Genomic DNA, 20632 nt, shown 5'->3' on the forward strand with positions numbered 1-20632 from the left:
TAGATGCGGGCACCCGGGCCGGGGAGCGGCTGGGCGAGGGAGGATGCCAGAGGTCGGTTCTGTTGTGCTGAGCGGCCGAGGGCGCCGGGGCCGGAGCGCCGAGCTGTGGGCGGTTCCTGGGCCAGGTCCGCGGTGCCCGGGGCAGAGCGAGGCGAGAAGCTCACTGCCTTCTCGCGCGTGCCCTTCTCCCCTTGGCATCGCTACAGTCGGGCAAGGGTTCTGTCGTTTACTGTTGCATCCTTTGCACCGGTGACATGTACGACGCAGGTGGGTGTCTAGAAAGAGCTTTGAAGCTGGCTCTGTCTAGGTCCCAAACTTGGCCTGTCAGCTCTTAGCCTGGTGACCTTGGGCACGTCACTGGCTCTCTTGGCGCCTTGGCGACCTCTTGTGAACACGTTGTCCTACTATAACAGTGGTGGTCAGGTGAAGGGTTAGCGGTTCCTGTAGCTCTAACCAGTTCTTGGCTTCATGAACTGGTCCACTGTTGTTCGGTGGGTGTACAGAGCAAGTCCACTGTTGCTCGGTGGGTGTACAGAGAGTAACAGCCCTGTCTTTGGCTACTTTGGAGATAGAATTATAAGTGGTAGCAGTTCGGAATGCTATGATTAGGTGTATGTTCATGCTCTGAGTCCCTTAACTCAACCTGGAGAGCCGAGGTTTTTTAGAAAAGAAGCAGCCTGAAATGAAAAATAATAGCCAGTAACTAAAATGTGAGGAGTATTTCAAGTGAGAAAATGTGGGAGCAAAGTGTGGGAACATGGAGCATAGTGCTATGGAGAATCAAGGCAGCTTTGCATGGCTGAGAGATGAACTACAGGTGCAGTGGAAAATGCAGGGAGGAATGGGTCATGGAGGTCCATGCATGTCCTGAGGAAGAACTGTGACTTTAGTCTCTAACATTTCAAGCATGCTAGTAGTCTCAGATTTGTGTTTGAAAGAAATTATTTTAATCCTTTTGGCTGAAGTGTCTTGGTAGATTTAGAGTGGCAAGGAGTCCCATAGGACAAGTCCACTTATCCATGAAATATCCTCAGTAGGTTTGTGGATTCTTTAAATTATATTCCACACCCTGTATACTTGCACATTTTGTAGGTTGAGGATCTACCACTTCCATTGGATGTTGAAAAATTAGCTGTGTAGTTATCTAGTGACGATGTGGAGCCTGTTCTAGAGCTGGATTAGAGAACTCTGCAGGTATAAACAAGGGGTCTTGGTGCCTGATTAGATGTGGGAACTGAAGGATAGTGAGTGGATTTCCTGGTTGCTACCAGCAATAATATAATTTCTTAAGAGGGAGAAGTGAGGGAGGAGCAGATCTGGAGGGGAAGATGATGTGTTCAGCTTTAGACATTTTTGTGCATTTAATGAGCCTGTGGAACATCCAAGTGACAATCAGTATCTTTGGCCTCATTTTTATGCAAGAGTAATTTAAAGGCAAGAATGTTTTTCTTAAGAACATGCATCAAAATGGCAGTAGATATCAAAGTGCCCCCACCCCCACCCCCGCGCTAAGCTCCTGGATCGAAGTTGAAATGCAAGTCTTATGGAGTTGCAAAGGCATTACAGGAGTGCCTTTATACAAATATGTGTATATATGTGTAGTCAGCTCTCCATGTCCATGAGTTCCACATTTTTGGATTCAGCCAACCCCAGATTGAAAACATTTGCAAAATATTGCATATTACTGACCATGTAAGACTTTCTTGACATTTTTCCCTAAATAATATGGTATAACCACTACTCCCCTAGCATTTACATCATATATTAGGCATGCTAAGTAATTTAGAGATGATTTAAAGTGTACAGGGAGGGGAGACACACATAGGTAATGTGTAGGTACTATGTTGCTTTGCATCAAGGGCTTGAGCATTGGGGGATTTTGGTGTCCACAGGGCTCCTGTGTTTTAAATGTTACATACGAACATTTTAACCTGCTAAAGACCACTTACTTTATGTACTTTATGCTGCTTCATTAACCCAGTTTTGTGTGGATCTGGGAATAAGGCTCTCCTGCCATTTCTCCCTTACTGAAAAGCTGTCCTCTGAAGCTTCCTGCAATAGCCATCTAACCTCTCTGTTTTGCTTTTATCCCATGCAGTTACTTTTCCACCTGTGGCCAGAGTAATTTTTAAAACCAGAAATCTAATCGTGCCCCCGACTGCCTTTTAAAAGCCTCTAGTTTTCCTATTAAACTCAAGTCAAACCACATTGTTCGCGTGACCTGCCAGGCCTTCTGTCATGTTTTCTGTTTCTCCTGCCCTAGCTGCGTTGGCCTCATACTGTGCTCATACCAGCACACTTCCTGAGGCTCCTTATGCTCACCTGTATACCTGGAGCATTTCCTCCACCAGTCACCTGCCCTTCTTCATTCAGGCTTCAGCTGAAGGGAGGGTTGCAAGTTCCAGGTCAATCTGGTCAACTTGCTGAGACCCTATCTCAAAATAGAAATTGGATGTGGCCCAAGCAGTAGCGCGCTCCCCTGGCATGCGTGCGGCCCGGGTTCAATCCTCAGCACCACAAAGATGTTGTGTCTGCCGAAAACTAAAAAATAAATATTAAAAAATTCTCTCTCTCTCTCTCTCTCTCTCTCTCTCTCTCTCTCTCCCTCCCTCTCTTTAAAAAAAATAAAAATAAAAAGCCAGTGTGTGGGAGGGGGGAGGCTGGGGTTGTGACTCAGCATTAGAGCACTCACCTAGCGCGTCTGAGGCCCTGGGTTCGATCCTCAGCACCAAATAAAAATAAATAAATAAAACCAAGGTATTGTGTCCAACTACACCTAAAAAATAAATAAATATTTTTTAAAAAGCCAGTGTTGGAGGTGCAGATGTAGCTCAGTGGTGGGATACCCTTGGCCCTGAGTTCAATTCCCAGTACTCCAAAACAGCCCCCTCTCTTCTCTGATCACATCCCCTCCTCCTTAACCTGCTTCAGCTTTCCTCATAGGAACTATTGTTCTCTAATAATACATTTTATGTTTGTTTTTCTTGTTGGTCTATCTGCTCCCTTTAAAAATATAGCCCTTGAGGTCAGAGGCTTGACCTTTGTCTCTGATATACCTCCAGCACCTCTGAGTTGCTCACTAATCACTCAGGAATGAGTGACTGAATCAAATCTTTTCCATAAATATAGCAAAGTATAGAAAGAAAGTGGATGACAAGGCTGACTATACAAAGCTTGGGCTCAGTGGTCAGGCATGGCCAGGGGCCTACTGAGTGGACTGAGAGTGGGGTCTCCAAATACAAAGAAACCTGTGCAAGACCAGGGGCTTTTGATGTCCTCATTCTCGTTCCTTCACCAGGTGCACTGCTCCTCTGAAAGGCTTGACCGTCAGAATGGAAGGAAACTGTGGTGCAGACTGCCCTCTGTGGAGCCTTTGAAGACAATAAAATCCTGTTCACTTCCACAGTAAGCACATTTCCTGTTCTTTCTGTAGAGATAGATTTTTGGTTAAAATAAGTTAGGCTGTCTTATTCATAAATTCTCTTGAAAATTGGGTCACAGTTCCCGCATCCATAAAATACAGATTATGTCCTCCCTTCCTGGAGCATGAGGCAGTCTGTGGCATGTTCCTGGCCTCTAGGAACATCTGTGGAACAGGTGAATGTGCCACAGGTTGGTGAGGTCCCAGGAGACAGTATGGTGGAGTTCTGTGACCTGCAACATCCTGCAGCTTAAAATTCCAAGGGGAATGTTGCTGCCAGGACATGGGAAGATATCACTAACATTTGAAAGGTATTATTAAAAAAAAAAATTGACGTGTGGGGAAGGAAAGATCCACGTAGCAAGACTCTGAGTCACTTAAAGTCATCTCCCTGCCTGGCCTTACTGGAGCAGGGAGGGTGGGGGGGAACGTTTTCATGTCAGTGTTTTCCAGGTCTGGGGTTGTGGCTCAGTGGTAGAGCACTTGCCTAGCACATGGAAGGTCCTGGGTTCAATCCTCAGCACCACATAAAAATAAATGAATAAATAAAGCTATCCATGTACAACTAAAAAATAAAAAAATAAAAAAGATTTTCCAGACTTCAAGAAAAATGCTCATTTCTGAGAGGTGTGTGCCTTGTTTTAGTCCCACCAAGCATAGGGTGTGAACCTGGAGCAGGAACTGAATCCCAGCACCTGGGTGGTGAGCAGTTCAGCACGTGTTGTGCCCGTCATGAATCAGCCAGAGTGAGAACTGAACTTGAACAGCCAAGGACGTGATCTTACCTATGTTTCCTCGCTTCTCTGTAGGACAGTGTTTCTGCCTCTCAACTTATTGTTAGATGTGTATAATTTTTTTTAACGTGGTGCTGGGGTTTGAACCTGGGGCCTCACATACGCTAGGCAAGTCCTCTACCACACAGCTACACCCAGCACAGCTTTTTGCAATTTAATAGGAAAAAAGAATGAACAAGAAGAGTATCCAGGGGAAAGTATTTCCATTTTAAGTAAAGGAGTGCATCTCAGGATGCACTCCTGAGAGTTGGAGGAATTGGTTTTTACTCCTGCAGTGCCTAGAGTGATCTGATGTTGCTTTCCTTGACGTCGCTGTTGCTAACATTGTTCTTCTAGGGCTCTTCTCTGGATCACGTGCTATGGTGAAAAATGTTTCGGAAAGGCAAAAAGCGACACAGTAGTAGCAGTTCCCAAAGTAGTGAAATCAGTACCAAGAGCAAGGTAGGGGACCTGGCCTGGAGCCGCGTACTTAGCAGAGAGAAGTGAATTCTTGCAGCTGGAGCTGCACAGAAGGCATAAACTTTGCAGGCCTCCCACAGCCTTCCAACTGCATGAATCTTCATGTCCATTTTACGCATTTTTTGTTTAATTTATTATGTCTTGGTAGATTTTTCTGAAATTCTTAAATCTATTACTCTAGATGGGACACAACTAGGAATGGTCTCATTGAAACTAACACTATTTAATTTTTTTTTTAAATAATGGAAATTGCAGATATGAGGGGTATCATCTCTCGGATTTTAGAATTTGTTGTGGATATGACAATGTTTACATAGCAGTGAGATTGGTTAATAACTGTATACAAGACTTTTTAAAAGTAGCTTGAAGGCATGTATAGGTTTAATTTATGCAAAACAAACCTTTTGAATGAAAGTTTTCCCAGATCTTATTTCTTATACACATCTATGAAATGAAGCACACTGGTGAAAAACTACTATGTAAAGGATTTTTAAACTTTGACCTAAGGGTTTGTTGGTCAGTAAACCCTGGTGGTTAAGGCCTGGCCTGCTGGTGAACCTGAGACTGCTGCAGGAAGACCCTATTGTGGACACCACATTAGAAATGACTCAAGACCTGAGGGATTTACCAAATGTGACCTGGGGTCAGTCACTTACCTCTGGCCTCTTTCCTGGTTTGTTAAACCTCACTCCCTGCCTGGCTTTCTGGACAGGGTTAATTTCAGGTTCTGTGGAAATAATAGGAAAGCAGGGTGCAGATCTTCATGGAGGACGTAAATGTAGGCATGTTGGAAAGGAGGTGGAGGGAAGGGCTTAGGCTTAGACCAAGATGACAATGCCACCTGTGTCTGGTGCTGTGTGATAGGATGAGCAGTTGCACTGACGTGGTTTTTAATGTTTGCTGGAGAGTACGTCTTCAGGAAAATCTGTTCCAGTGCGTCTGCCTGGATAATTGGCCTGATTTTATATGTATTGGCTCAACAGCATAATGTGAATATGTTTAGTAGTGGAATTCAGCGAGTTCAGGGCTTCTCACTGTGTATGCTTCTTCTTGACTTGCTCTCTACTCCTCAGTCTGTAGATTCCAGCCTTGGGGGCCTGTCCCGATCCAGCACTGTGGCCAGCCTCGATACAGACTCCACCAAAAGCTCAGGTGCGTAAGAGGAATGACCCCACGCATCGATGGCTCTGCTTGGATATTTTGCTAGATGGCAGTTCTTTCGCATTTCCAGTTTTCTTCCTTTCTTCTGCCTTTTTTTTTTTTTTTTTGCCCTGGGTATTGAACTCAGGGTGATTTACCACTGAGCCACATGCCAGTCCTTTTTATTTTTTGAGATAGGGTCTCACTAAGTTACCTAGGGCCTTCTAATTTGCTAAGGCTGTCTTCCAACTAGCTATCCTCCCATTTCAGCCTCCGGAATCCCTGGGATTACAGGCGAAAACCACCACATGTGCTTCCTCTACCACTTTTGACTAGAGTTTAGAAATGGACCAAAATTTGCTGGGATGCAGTTTGAGGGTGTGGTGTGGTTGGTGAAAATGCAGGCCCTCGAGCTAGGCTCAGGCACGTGTGCAAAGTGTTCTTTGTGGGACCTAGAGCAAAAATGTTTGAAAACATCATGTGGCCATAATTTAGAATTTCAAAATATCATTTTAAGGACTAGAGTGGCAGAGAGTGGATTATACTGGACTCAGGTTGTTTATGAGAACAAGACAAATATACTGGTGATAAATGTTACAGAGCCATTTACCTTGAGGGCTACCTGGACATATACTAGCTCATGACCAGCAGGAATACAGGTAATTATCACAGATCCTCACAGACTGTTTGCAGGTATCTGATAGTAGCTCCTTAGAAATCAAAATGTGATTCCTATCCAAGCTCTATAAATAAATAGCTGGTAACTAATTGGAAATACTTATATTAATTTTCTTTTCTAAAATAGAATCATAGTCATAGACTAATTGATCTAAAAAAGAGAATGTTGTATCATAAAGTCCATTATCTTTACTTCTAGACACTTAAGTTTTTAAAAATCTCGTGATTTTTTTATTACACAACACAATCTAAAAGTAATCAGATAATGTTTTCTTAGCAGGATATCATATGTCACTTGTAATAAGTTGTATTGGCTAGATTTTACAGCGCACACCAGTTGTTGTAATGAGGGACTTTCTTGTCTGGCATTATTCCATCTACTTTAAGAAAAAAAAACAAAACCTTGGTCTTCTCTGACTAAATGGTAGTGAAAGAGCAGATACCCTGAATCAGGAGAGAAAGTTGTAGTGAAGAGAGATAGAAACCAAAAATAAGCATCATTATGCATTATAAAAATAATCAGCTGGGTATGGTTGTGCATGCCTCTAATCCCAGTGGCTTGGGAGGCTGAAGCAGGAGGATCATAAGTTCAAAGCCAGCCTCAGAAATTTAGCAAGGCCCCAAGCAACTTAATTAGACCCTGTCTCAAAATAAAATAAATTAAAAAAAAGGGCTGAGGATGTAGCCCAGTGGTTTAGCTTCCCTGGGTTCAATCTCAAATACCAAAAAGTACCCAATCATTGAATCGTTGTTTAGTTGACCTTTCTTTCTCCCATTCATTGCTTTGATATGAAGGTTATCAATATTACTTTATTTCTAATATTGAGGTCTTTATACATTTAGTACACTGTGAGTTGCTAAGGAAAAAAAAATCAATGAAATGTTAAGTTCTTCCCTATTACATCAAGAAATTTTGCATCTTAAAATTTTATAATTAAAGATCATATTCTAATGAAAGTCTATTTTTGATTTGGGCAGGGACTGAGGAAATCCTGCAAAGCAAGTATTTCTTTTGAAGTCTCATCATCACAATTTTTTTTTTTTCACCTTTAGGACAAAGCAACAATAACTTAGATACTTGTGCAGAATTTCGAGTAAAGTATGTTGGTGCCATTGAGAAGCTGAAACTCTCTGAGGGAAAAGTCCTGGAAGGACCACTAGACCTGATAAATTATATAGATGTTGCCCAGGTAAAAAGAAAAAAGATTGTTTTTTTCAGTTTAAAGCCTGTGGTTATGAGACCAAACTGGTGACATGGCCTTGGATAATACATTTGCTCTTGGTCACTGGATGGCGCTCTTCTGTCTTTTGATGAAGTACGCTGTCATCCTGGGCCAGAGCTTGGTGGCCCTGGTTTATACAAGATGCCCTGAAGATCAAGTTTCACAGAAAGGGTTTCTCCCTTCACACAGAGAGCTTTTCACTTTCCTGGTGTAGACCGACATCTTATTTAGGAACAGAAGTTGTGACTGCTTCCACCCTATAGGTTTTTCTTTGAAACAACCTGGCAGATGTTTGCCCCACAACTAGTTTCATCTCTTTGGAAACTTACTCATAGCACTGTTGACCTAACATGTCTACTTATTTCACACCCTATTTCCTCAACGAGAATTGAGGTGAAGTGGGTTTCAAAAATATATCATCATGCAGGAAAATTAAGAATGCAATTGAAGATAAATCAAAGCTATAAAGTCAGTGCATAAAATGTCATAAGATCTGTATACTCCTGAGGTGGAAGTGGATAAAACAAGGCTTACATAGTTAGTTAATTTTAAGTATGCACAATCTTTTTAATCATGGGGATATTAAATGTAATGACTCATATCTTCATGAAAATAAAGGAAGTTATTTCTGTCTAGAAGGAAATAAGTGAATCTAATTTGCCATTTAACAGAAAATTCTTGGTAGCCTGGACTAATTCAATTAGTTATCCCTGCACTTAGCTTGGAATTTAAAGTCATTCCGGCCAGGCACAGTGGCACATGCTTGTAATCCTAGTGGCTCAGGATGCTCAGGCAGGATTGTGAATTCAAGGCCAGCCTCAGCAAGTTAGTGAGGCCCTAAGCAACTCAATGTGACCCTGTTTCTAAATAAAATATATAAAAAAGAGCTAGGGGTGTGGCTCAGTGGTTAAGCACTTCTGGAATCAATCTCTGGTTCCAAAAAAATAAATAAAAGTTAAAGTCATGCCAACAAAGCATAAGCAACTACTAATCCCAGTAAAGTATCATGTGGAAAGATTGCTGATGTTTCCCCTCAGAAGTATAATAGAGTGATTTTCATTTCTATGAGGATTGCTACATTTCTCATAAAGCCATAGAATATATATATATATATATATTTATATTTAGTTGTAGGTGGACACAATAGTCTTTATTTTATTTTTATGTGTTGCTGAGGATCAAACCCAGTGCCTCACACGCGCCAGGAGAGCACTCTACCACTCAGCCCCAGCCCCAGCCCCAGCCCTGAGCCATAGAATTTTTGCTTGTTAAAATGCCATTATTAACAATAGCATTACTATTATCCAGTGTTTTTAAAACTCACTGTGAGATATGAATTTTCAATATAACATCATAGTGGCCCAACAGTTAAGGTGTTTGGATAGTTATTGACTATGATTCAGTGTTCTGCAAAAACATTTACAGTACAGAACATCTGCTGACTGCCAATATTTAGTGAAGACAAATTAGGCATATAAAACCAGGTAATCTGCTAGGGCAGTCTTCAGGCCTCCTGTGCTATTTCACTTATTTCTGAACAGCTCAAAATGCTGATGAACATGTTTATGTTCATTGGCAGCCTCTCCTGTAGCCCCAGGTGTGGGAGAGCCTGGCATCTTGCCCTCTAGGTAGGACAGAAAATGATGAGAAGGATGGTTTCTGTGGCCTCTCTTCCCCATCAGTCCATGTCCTGGCACTGATGTAAGCTTTTAAGTATTTTAAAATCTAAATCAAGACCTTCATTTTCTTACGTAATCATTTTAAGCTCATCGGCCTCAGTGAAATATCTCAGTTTGGAATTAGGGTTCACACCAAGACAAAGGAGTAGAACAGTGTGTGGGAAGTAGACTGAGCTCAATTTGTGGACTGTGAAAGTTCAAAGATGGGGAGATTTTTCTTCTGCCTTTTTGGGGAGAAGTTGTCTACTGTGTACCCCACATTCGCTAAAGGGCTTGCGGTTGTGACAACCAGATACTAAGTGACTCAAAAGACTTAAGACTTTAATGTATATCGTATTTTATTTCTACTTTAAAGCAAGATGGAAAGTTGCCTTTTGTTCCTCTGGAGGAAGAATTTATTATGGGAGTTTCCAAGTATGGGATAAAAGTATCAACGTCAGATCAGTATGTAAGTAATACCATTTATTAAGGAAAACTTTTTTAGCAAATAGGGAATCCAGGCCTTTCAGTTAGGTCTCCTGTGTGCATAGTGGCTGGCAGCTGTTCTTAAATGGGACCATTTCTTAGGGTGAGCAGGGACTTCCTTTGTAAGTTGTGTACACGCAGCACCCCAACCCCAGGTATCAAAAAATAAATAAATAAAAGTTAAAGTCATGCCAACAAAGCATAAGCAACTAGTAATCTCAGTAAAGTATCATGTGGAAAGATTGCTGATGTTTCCCCTCAGAAGTATAATAGAGTGATTTTCACTCTATTATAAAAGTGAGACTTTTTAAACTGAGTCAGTCAAGAGCAGCTGGCTAGGAAGCCTGGACAGAGATGAGACTGGACCTGGTTCCTGGCCCTGGGTTTGAGTTGGGAAGGTGTGGGCCTGAAGCACACTGCCTCCTAACTGGCCACACCAGCATGTCCTGGGGGGTGAGATGCCACACAGCTGCTTTCTGTCAGATCCAAGGATGTGCTGCTGAGCCTCCCATGTCCCACCTGTGAGAATGTCATTAGAACTGAGATACTGAAAACAGCCAGGACCTCTCTGACGGCCTGATCTCTGCAGGACGTGTTACACAGGCATGCTCTGTATTTAATCATCCGGATGGTGTGTTATGATGACGGCCTCGGGGCAGGAAAAAGCTTACTGGCTCTTAAGACCACAGACGCAAGTAATGAAGAATACAGCCTGTGGGTCTATCAGTGCCACAGCCTGGTAAGACTTTTGAGTTACTGTGGTTGGTCCCTTATTCCCCCAGTGCCCAAACTGAGACTATATGTGTACTGCTTGTTCAGGGACTGGGGAAACGCTCTCCATTGTGTACTTAATACCTGGCCTCAGAATGAGTGCGTGCACCCAGGAGCTTAGGGCAGCCAGGTAGGTGTCCAGGCATTCGGCAGGCTGCCAGCTTATTTCTGGCAGGTCCAGGAGTCACCTGTGCCTGAACCTAACATTCTCAGTAGACATTAAGTGGGTGAGGAAGAGTGTGCCCTCTGTCACCAGAGGCTCCCTCCATTCCTGTGTGTGGTCCTCACCCTGCTCTCAGGCACAGTGCTGTTTATTGTCTGCACTGCTCCTAGGAAGGGGGCCCATGTGGCGGGGAGCTCCAGGCACGGGCACATGTTGAGGTGTAGGGTTGGAAGAGAAACCTGTTTAAAGGGCCAGGTGAGGCCCCTGCTGGTCAGGCCAGGTTTAGGAAGAGACGTGTGCGCTCCACTCTTACTGCACCTTCTTGTGCAACACAGGAACAAGCACAGGCAATCTGCAAAGTTTTGTCCACTGCGTTTGACGCCGTGTTAACCTCTGAGAAATCCTGAACTCTGCACTCAGGCGAAGGAAGCCAACCTCACCCGAGAGTCCAGCTGTTTTCTCTCATCTGCTTTCAATCTGCAATGCTGAACTATTACAGAAAGATGAGGTGATGCCCTGCTCCAATTTTCTGAAGAAAGTGCAATGTCTACACTATTGACCATTTGTTTTTGTATTAAAATATGTCTAATTAAACATGTGAGTTGACTCTCAATGAACTATCTACTTTCTGGGAGTAAAAGAACCCCATCCAGTCATTTGAAAATGCAAATCAGCTTGACACTGAAGTGTCATGTAAGTTCCCTCTGAATAATATGGAGGATATGCCTGAGGAAGACTGAGGAACCCCACCCCATGTGGCTTCCCAGTGACATGGTATCACTGGTTTGGAGGGAGAGGCAGGCAGAGCTCATGCTGGCTTGGAACAGTGGCACTGTCAACTTAAGACATGAAGTAAATTTTCAGGAGTGTGTTGGCAAGATTATACGTGTTTATCTCAGAGTTAAGAGCACTTTAAAAGATTACTACTCATGCTAAACGTATATGTTTAAAGGATCTCATGAATAGTGCACTAGTATACTTATTTGTTTTTAAAAAAGGACTGAATATTTAACACTTTAAAGATTAAAAATAAGACCACATCCATTTAAAAGTACTTTATTTTTTTTTCCAGTCAAATGACTAGTTAACAAGAAGAGTAAACTTGAATTAAACATGCTCTAATTATACATCACTGCATTAAGGACAATGAAAATAAGAATCAGTTTAGGTTATACAATATATACAGTTGCGCTGCAACTAGACCAAAGTAAACAAGTTAATGAATTGAGTATCATACATCTCAAAATAGCATTCTAGGCTGCGTGTCCATATCCGCCCTTAACAGGTCCCACAGGAACGACTAATCTGTGCACCTGTTTCTGAGTCGCCATCCCTAGAAATCAGACCTGGTGGAAAAGTGGCATGCCAAATGCCAGAATCCTGCAGCTGAAGTTTATGAAACGTAAACTTTAAATAGATATCTACAGTGTTTCCTTTCTCAGTTTTTTTTCCTTTTTTTTTTTTTTTGAATTTGCAAAGAGCAAATAACTAGGAAAGGATACTAGTAGGGAAATTAATAGAATTTCTCCTCTGGCAAAAGTATTATTAATTACTGCACAATAGCACCACCAAATTGTAGACTGGAAAAATATTTCCTAGGAATTCATGTACCAGGGAACCTGGTGTTTGGTTTGGGTCTGGAGTTCAAATGTTCGTGTGAGTCAACTTGATTGCTTAGCAGGCACCAGGTCGTCAGAGGCTGACGATAAGGTACAGATGCGGGAGGTTGTTCCCCAGTTAGGAGACGTGCGCTGTGCAAAATACATCTGTTCACTCTTAAATCTATGAGAAGTTGGCCAAGTGAAGGGTTCAAACAACAGAAATTAACAAGTAGTGAAAATAGATGTAGTGCTTTAAAAAAAAAAAAAGGCTTACAGATAGAACACGTTTTTACTGGAATGTTGAAAGGCAAAAAGCAATTGCTATACAACATCATACAACATTCCAGTTTGTTGTGTCTTCCTTGATCATAGCAAACAAAACACGCCAAGGGGGGGGAAAAAAAGAGACTCCACACGTAAGAGTCTTATATAATAAAAAGACAAGCTGCTTCAATCAAATGTACCATCATAACAAATGCAACAAGAGCACTTTTGCCTTGCTTTCCAAGCCTATAAATTTATTCCTTTACTTTTGTTCCAAGTCCAAGTGGGCATCACATGCCTATTTATTCTGAAAGAGTGCCAAAATTTCCAATAATCCTACTATGAATCTTATGCTCATGATTACTAGAGGTATGACAGTCAAGTTCATTAAACTAATGAGTTTTGATTCTACCGCATACAACCTAATTCCCACCCCTTCCCCAAGTAATGTACGTTCAGGAGTGACATGATGGCCTTAGATAGTAGAACTGGGATGTGTGGGAGAACTGTATTACCTGGGACCTACAGATTTCTGATATGCTCTTGAGTACAAACAAAGGGACAGGTTAGATTTCAAGACTTACAGTGTAGCTACCATTCCTGTTGGCATATTATATAAATACAAGACACTAAGCTGAGTGAATGTCCTCGCAAGCTAGGAAGGGAAGGCAGTGACTACAGGAAACAGCAGGGAACGTGGTTCTGTTCCGGGGTCTGAGCCACAGTATTCTACTTGTGTACATTTGCTTTCTTGAATGATAGGGGAAGTTGAAGAAGGCAAATTCCAAAACACCTACAGCATAGAAGCTAGTTTAAAGAACTGTTTTGCAATCCATCATCCTTAGTTTTTAACCAATTTCAGGAAATGCAGTTTATATAACCTCCTGGAATGGCATGAACTTCTATGACTGTTTGCTGTAATAACCCATCAGTAGTTCTGCTAAGTTTGATTGTTCACAACAGATCATAAACACATGCAGAAGCCGTGATGGGTGCAACCTCACAGGTTAGGGCTAGAAAGTACAAGGCTAATACGTAAATTTCCAAGTTGCTTTAAATGGACACTGGGTGGGTTTCAAAAGAATAAGTGTCTTTAAAGGTGAACTGATGGCATTTTAAGGAGAGTCCAGGACTTTTGAAGCAGCAGTTTACTGGCTTCCTAAAATAATAACCATGCTACTGGTCACAACTCCAGAATTGGGCCAAGGAAAGCAGGAATAATTTTCAATATTCCTCATTGACCATCTTGTAAGTTTAGCAGTAGATGCATCCTACAGATGCAGGATCTCAGTTATGTAGTTAAAATAACTTCAGTTCACCTTTTATGAAATTCAGTTTTTCCTAATAAAAGTATAGCAATGTTTCATGAAAACTACAAATTATAAAAACAATTCACTTAATATATATAAAATTGCCTTTGAACTCTTAAAACTTAACAGTGAGAGAAAATGAGCTACCATGAAAACGGGTTTTCTGGCAAGAATTTTGGTACCAGTAATGAAACAAGAACATAACTGTTAAGGAAAGGCTTTTGTTCAGTAGCAATTCAGTCAGCAATAAAGTGCACAAATGATACAGGGAATGCTCCTTTGCGACTGGGATCTCCATCGATGTGGCCAATCTGAAATGAATAAAAATTTGGATTGTTACAAAAATTTCAAATTTAGAAGCTTTGGAGAGCATTATAGCACTTGAAAAGGAGGCCTGGGAAGAGGATACCTGTGTTCAGAATGATTTCTGCTGCCAAAGACTGACTGGGTAGAACAGCTGTGTTAACGTTATTCTTTCTTTCTTGCTCCCCTTCATGTTTGCAATAGAGTGTGGCTCCCACACTCAAGGACCTCACATGACCCTGAGATGTGTGGGTAATGCTGGGGGCATGCGGGGTGCTGGCTGGTCACCACTCCCCACTTAGCTTATTTTTAGTGAATGAAAAAACTGTCAGAAGTTTGTCTCGACCTTTCTTTCTTTCTTTCTTTTTTTTGTGGGGTGCTAAGGATTGAACCAGGGCCCTGCACATGCTAAAATGCCCTACCACTGAGCCACTCCCTAGTTCTGAAACTGTCAGAAGTCTGTTGGCTGCAAAGTCATAGGATGTGGACAAGGTGTTCATTTAAATCTCACCATGCATTTGTGGAAAGCTTCAAGAAAAACCCATTTATTTTTTACTCTGGGTAGATTATATAAATTAGACCCAAGTATGATTTCAACAATGTAAATTACGAAGGCAAATACAAGCCTAGAAGAAAACTGTCAAAATATAAATGGTGGTGGGACTGGGGTTGTGGCTCAGTGGTAGAGTACTTGCCGCGCATGCGTGAGACACTGGATTCGATCCTCAGCACCACATAATAAATAAATAAGTAAGTAAATAAATAAATAAATAAAGGTATTGTGTCCAGCTACAATTTATATATATATATATATATATATATATATATATATATCATATATATATATATATCATATNTTATATATATATATATATATATATATATATATATATATCATATATATATATATATCATATATATATCATATATATGATATATGATATATATATATATGGTTTTTTTTAGGAGGACAGGCTGGTTATGGGAAACATTTTCTTTCTTCATTATACCTTTCTATTCTCCAAGGCTTTGGAGACAACAGGCATTTTCTGTACGGCTAAGCCTGTTGCCTGGCTGGAGTCCCATCCATACGGTGGGCTGTCGGCAGGGATAGGACCAGACCAGACCTGTTTCCTTCTGCCCACTGGCTCCTTACCCAGCCCAGCCACATGCCTGGAGCCCAGCAGAACCAAGAGCTGCGGCTCCTGCTGCTGCCTGTGCTGGGCAAAGAAGACAGAAGGAGCCCTTGACCCATAAGCACTTTTCACCTCTCAGAGGCCCAAGGCCCCAGAAAGATGGGTGGACATAGCCAATGGCAGTGCTACAAGGCCAAGAGACCAAAGGCCCTGGAGGCAGAGAACTCAGGGTGGAAAAGGGCGGGAGCTCTGCTGGGGACGGCAACTAGGGGCAGCATCAAGACTCCTTGCATTTGACAAAGTAAAGCAACTTCGCTGAATCGTGTCCATGGCATCAGCTGAGCTGTCTGGTCTCTGAGACCAGGCTACAGAGCCAGGCCTACGTAACCACCAGGGGGCAGAGGCCACCTGGCGCTTTACGCATGTACTTCCTTCCAGTTATGGAATCCTCCACCTCAGCTGAGGACCCCTGCCTCTCCAGGGGGTCATCATGTCATTCTGCCACAGGGCTGTGGGCAACTCCCTTTCACAGAGGTGTCAGCCAGGCCCCAGTCCATCAATGGCAGAGTCTGATTTTCTAGGACCCCTGGGGGAGGACCTGTGCCCACCCTCCTCCTGCACCAGGAGGCCTTAGGACCAGCCCAGCCCTAGGGGCTCTGCCCTGAGGCCGCCTTCCACTGGAGGTCGCGCTATACTGCTCTGGCCATGGGGATCATTAACTTGCAAAGTCGAGGTTTCCAAGTACAGGGGTCTCATTTCAGGTCCTCGGGGTGCTCTGGCAACTGCAGCCTGAGTGCCCTGCCCACCTAAACAAGACAGGAGTCCGCCAGGCATAAATGAGGCTCCTCAGAAGTAGCTGTCCACACAGAGTGACACCAGAGGGTGCTGGCACCAGGGCACGATGCTCAGCTGAGCACCTCACTGTGAGCGGGCCTCTCAGGCTCCCAGGCCTCCCCAGGCCCACCCCGACTCACCCACCACTCCTGGTCCTCCTCCCCGTCCACCACAATCACATCTCCCTCAGAGAAGGTCAGCTCATCCGGGTTGTCAGCCACACAGTTGTACAGCGCTTTGACCCGCTTGGGCTTCGACTTGGTCTGTGTGAGGAGAGGGACAAAGTTAGTGTGGCCAAAGTCTAAGCTCTTGGGCAGAGAACAGGGTGCCTGCCTCCTTCTGGTCTCTGGGGTCCTCTCCCCAGGCCTGGGAAACCTACAGGGGCCAAGAGGGGCTCTTCTCTCTCAGGGCAGCTCAGGTGCCAGGGAGAGAAAAGTGTGAGACCCCAGCAGAGTGGGGAACGGAAGCAGCCAGGGTTTGGGGTGGAGCTGTGGCCAAAGGGCCAAGTCTGCCAGGCGCCCAGGTCATGAACCACCGCCAGGAAGAAGCCCCTAGTCCCCCCACCTCTGCCCCAGGGGAGGTGGAACCCAGCCAGAGCAGGGCAGGAGGGCAGGCACATCCACTTACCGCCTGTGACTTCCTGGGCATGGGCGCAGGGGGCTGCAGGGCCACAGCATTAGACAGAGAACCATGAGCTTCTGTTCCACAAAGATCCACTGCTTTAGGGCCAAAATGAAGCAACCTTACAAGATGCCCCATCAATCGCAACCACAAGATGTAAACAATGACTCTAAGCCACAGTCTCATGTCTGAAAGCAGATTTCCTCAGCTGTAAAGTGTTGAGGGAAAAGTCCCCTTGAAGCTGAAGAACCTCCTGCCTTTATGGTGCTGGATGTGGGAACACAAATGGGGTCCCAGGAAAGAGGAGCGGGGTGCAGGCCTCTGCAGCAGGAGGCCCAGGCCCAGGAGGGTGGGATGGCCATAGGTGGGGGGCAGCAGGGCCCTGACCAGGGTTGACCATCTGTTTGGAAATACACATCCCTGGGCCAAGCAGAAAGAAATCCAGCCCCCAATTAAATAATTACCAGGTCCTCTGGGCTGGCCTTTGTTAATCAGTGGGGTCGGTTTGTCAGCCCTACAAAGAAGGAGAAAAGCAGACTTACTCACGGATACCTGAGGTTATCTGCCCAGCCTCATTCCCTTCACAAGGACGCACCTGTGTTTAAGCTCAACACCTGAGCTGACTTCACTGTCAGTCATTCAATTATTATTATTATTTTGTAAAACAAAAAGCCTAGGGAAAGTGCCAGACTCAAGGTTCCTCATCCCCAAACCAGGGCTCTTCCAAAGCACCTCTGTCCACGCAGGCCTGGGGCTAGAAGCTGGGTACCAGCCATTGGTACAGCCCCTTCCCTGCTTAGGCCTTGTCTCTCCATGTGAGAGGAGGAGCCAGATCTCAATCTCAGGCCCAGGACCTGCCAAGCACCTCGGTCAGCGTTGTCACGCCCCCTGTTCCATGGTTCTGCCCACGTGGCTGACCTCAGCTCAGGCCCTCGGTGAGCTCGGGGTCCAGCTCACCCAGAGCTGTGAAGTGAAAACACAAATTGGGGCATGGCAGATGGGGTCATCCGCACAGACCTGCCACTGGCAGACCTGGGTCAATGGGTTGCTGAGAACTGGCATTTCCATCTGTAGGTGTGACACCAGATGTCAGTCCTCAAAACAAGGACAAGAGGCAAAGGTCTGTGATGGGCTAAAAGAAGAGGCCTTTTCAGCAGCGGGGGTCTAAGTGGACCTAGGGTGGAGCCCCACATGGGAGGTGGGTGGGAGGGGCTGGAGCAGCAGGAGAGGCCAGGAGAAGCCAGAGGCTGCATTCGCTCCCCCACACCCTCATTTCCGTCAGAGGCTTCCTCTGCTGCCCAGAATGTACCCACCAAGAGCAGTGGTGTCTGCGTCTCAGAATGCACGTGGAGGAAATGCAACACTGGTTTTGTTATTACTTTCAAAGAAGCAAAGGGTCCACCCACCTGACAGCCTCATTTGTTATCTGCACCGACTCTCGAGGTAAGTGACTAGCAGACCCATCAGGCTGCCCCTCGCCAGTAGCCACTCAGCTACCTGTGTAGCTCCTCAGCTACACAGGCTCATGGGAGTGTGTGTGGGGAGAGCAGGTATTTTCTTTAAAGGATCAGACAGGGGGCTGGGATTGTAGCTCAGTGGTAGAGCGTGCGCCTTGCACATGTGAGGTACTGGGTTGATCCTCAGCACCCCATAAAAATAAAGGTATTGTGTCCATCTACAACTAAAAAATTTTTTAAAAGGATCAGACAGTAAAATTTTTAGTCTTTGTGGATCATGAAGTCTCAACTATTTGACTATCATTGAAATCCTGATTTTCAAATAATCGGTGGGGTGGGGGTGCTTCTTTTACAAGATGATACACTGTGCATCACTTTGACAGCAGAGCTCCACTGGGAGCAACGGGACCTCGTGCACTGGAACCTGTCTTGGACCCTCTGACTGCACCTGCTCTTTCTGACCTGCAACATCCCTTCCAACCACGTTAAAACCAGGAAGAACAGGCTACAGAGGACACCCATCCCGCAACCTCTAGCTGGGACTCTGCAGGAGCCAGGAGAGCAGCTGGAAAGAACCACAAGTCATCACCCGGCAGACACCACTGTCCTGGGTACTCCCTGGTGAGTGCTGGGAGCTAACTGTTCCTTGTCTGGGACTTTAAGACATGATTTGAGCTCTTAAAAGCAGAGCAGCTTGGAGACAGCAGACCAGAGGCCATTACAAGGAAGGAGAAAGAAAGTGACACTGGAACTAGGAGCACAGCCAGTGGCCATTTGGTTAAAGCAAAAACAATAATTGGGAACTTGAAAGCATAATCGTGACAGTGTCATTAAGTAACTGTTTATAAATCATACTGCTGTTTAGGACTAGGAAGGCAGGGCCAGACATGGTGGCACATGACTGTCATCCTAGGAACTCGGGAAGGGAGGCCAAGGCAGAAGGACCCCAAGTTTGAGGCCAGCTTCAGCAACTAAGCAAGGCCCTAAGCAATTTAGTGAGACCCTGTCTCAAAATAAAAAAATAAAAAAGACGGGGGATGTGGTTCAGTGACTGTCCCTGGGTTCAATCTCTAGTACAGAATAAAACAAAAACATAAGCAAACAAAAAATCCCCAAAGCACAGGAAGGCAGGGGTATGTACATTATATTTTAGTAAGGTGACCTGCACTTTAAAAGTTCTGAAAGTGGGTTTAAAACAGCAGCCTAGGGCTGGGGTTGTGGCTTAGTGGTAGAGCACTTGCCTAGCACGTGTGAAGCCCTGGGTTTGATCCTCAGCACCACATAAAAATAAATAAAATAAAGGTATTCTGTCCAACTGCAACTAAAAAATAAATATTAAAAAAAAAATAGCAACCTGGAGTTGTAGATCATTGATAGAGTACAGACTCTGGGTTCCATTCCCAGCACCATCCCACCACCACCCACTGCAATACGTCTATTTCCTCCCAAGGAAAAGGACTGAAAACAAAAATTCAAACCAAAAGAACAAAGAGCTGAAGGAGAAACACAATTTTGGAAGCTGGAACTGGCAGGGTGAATGTAACCACCCGCTGGTGTGAGGAGGGCGAGCCTATGCCACCACCAGGAAAGGCCGGGAGCGCACCCACGTGTCCTGTGGGCCCAGTGAGGCCCAGGACCTCAGGAAGGGGAGACAGAGCAGCAATAACAGAAGGATTTGCCAGACTCCCTCGGAGGAGGCTCCGAGTCCTGGACTCCCACCCCACCCCAAAGAGGTGGCACTTCCCTCCACCTACAGAAGAAGCTGCTTCTGCAGAGGGCAAAGCAGAGGCCCTGGACAGGACACTAAGTGCAACTGTTGGCATATCCCACAGAAGAGGGACTAGGTACAAGCTTGACTTTATTTCCTTACTCAACTCCCACAAAATGTATACCCTCCCAGCAAGAGGCCAGGGAACCCGAGTTATCCAAGAAAAAAGGCCCAAATTCTGAGTTTCTCAACAGCCCACCAGACCACTCCTCAGGGAGACCTGTGTAGCCAGCCTGTGTACCAGCTGGGGTTTGGTTAGTTTTTGAAGTACTGACTGGGGATTGAATCCAGGGGTGTTCTACCACACAGAGACATACCCAGCCATTTTATTTTTTGCTAAGTTTCCCAGGCTGGCCTCAAACTTCTAATCCTCCTGCCTCGGCCTCCCAACTAGCAAGGATTACCACGTCCAACTGCCAGTTGTTGGTTTTTGTTTTAAATATTTTTGGTAGTTGTAGATGGAAAGAATGCCTTTATTTTATTTGCTAAGGATTAAACCCAGTACCTTACACACGCTAGGAAAACACTGCCATTGAGCTATAGCA

The 20632-nt window shown here is 44.4% G+C and overlaps 2 protein-coding genes across 11 annotated transcripts in view; one reads left to right on the top strand and one right to left on the bottom strand.

The window, feature by feature from the left end:
• Itgb1bp1 (integrin subunit beta 1 binding protein 1) lies at positions 1–11387 on the top strand. The gene is made up of 8 exons (XM_015479994.2): positions 1–267; positions 3299–3405; positions 4552–4656; positions 5748–5826; positions 7546–7682; positions 9750–9842; positions 10449–10598; positions 11129–11387. Exons 3-8 carry the CDS (start codon positions 4585–4587, stop codon positions 11198–11200), a joined length of 603 nt encoding a protein of 200 aa, XP_015335480.1. The 5' UTR covers positions 1–267; positions 3299–3405; positions 4552–4584; the 3' UTR covers positions 11201–11387.
• Positions 11388–11833: 446 nt separating this feature from the next.
• Asap2 (ArfGAP with SH3 domain, ankyrin repeat and PH domain 2) overlaps positions 11834–20632 on the bottom strand; it is a 130573-nt gene continuing 121774 nt past the window's right edge. For 6 of the 10 annotated variants that reach the window (XM_048804844.1, XM_048804838.1, XM_048804845.1 and 3 more), the window contains 4 exons: positions 17327–17376; positions 16869–17050; positions 16382–16504; positions 11834–14279 (listed from right to left, as the gene is read on the bottom strand). In XM_048804844.1, coding sequence (XP_048660801.1) covers positions 14205–14279; positions 16382–16504; positions 16869–17050; positions 17327–17376 — 430 coding nt within the window. In that variant the 3' untranslated portion in view covers positions 11834–14204. The remainder of the gene's footprint in view (positions 14280–16381; positions 16505–16868; positions 17051–17326; positions 17377–20632) is intronic. The other 4 variants (XM_048804843.1, XM_048804846.1, XM_015479996.2 and 1 more) reach the window with 2 other exon arrangements.

The sequence above is a fragment of the Marmota marmota genome, unplaced genomic scaffold (assembly GCF_001458135.2).
Source record: "Marmota marmota marmota unplaced genomic scaffold, marMar, whole genome shotgun sequence".
Lineage (NCBI taxonomy): Eukaryota > Metazoa > Chordata > Mammalia > Rodentia > Sciuridae > Marmota > Marmota marmota.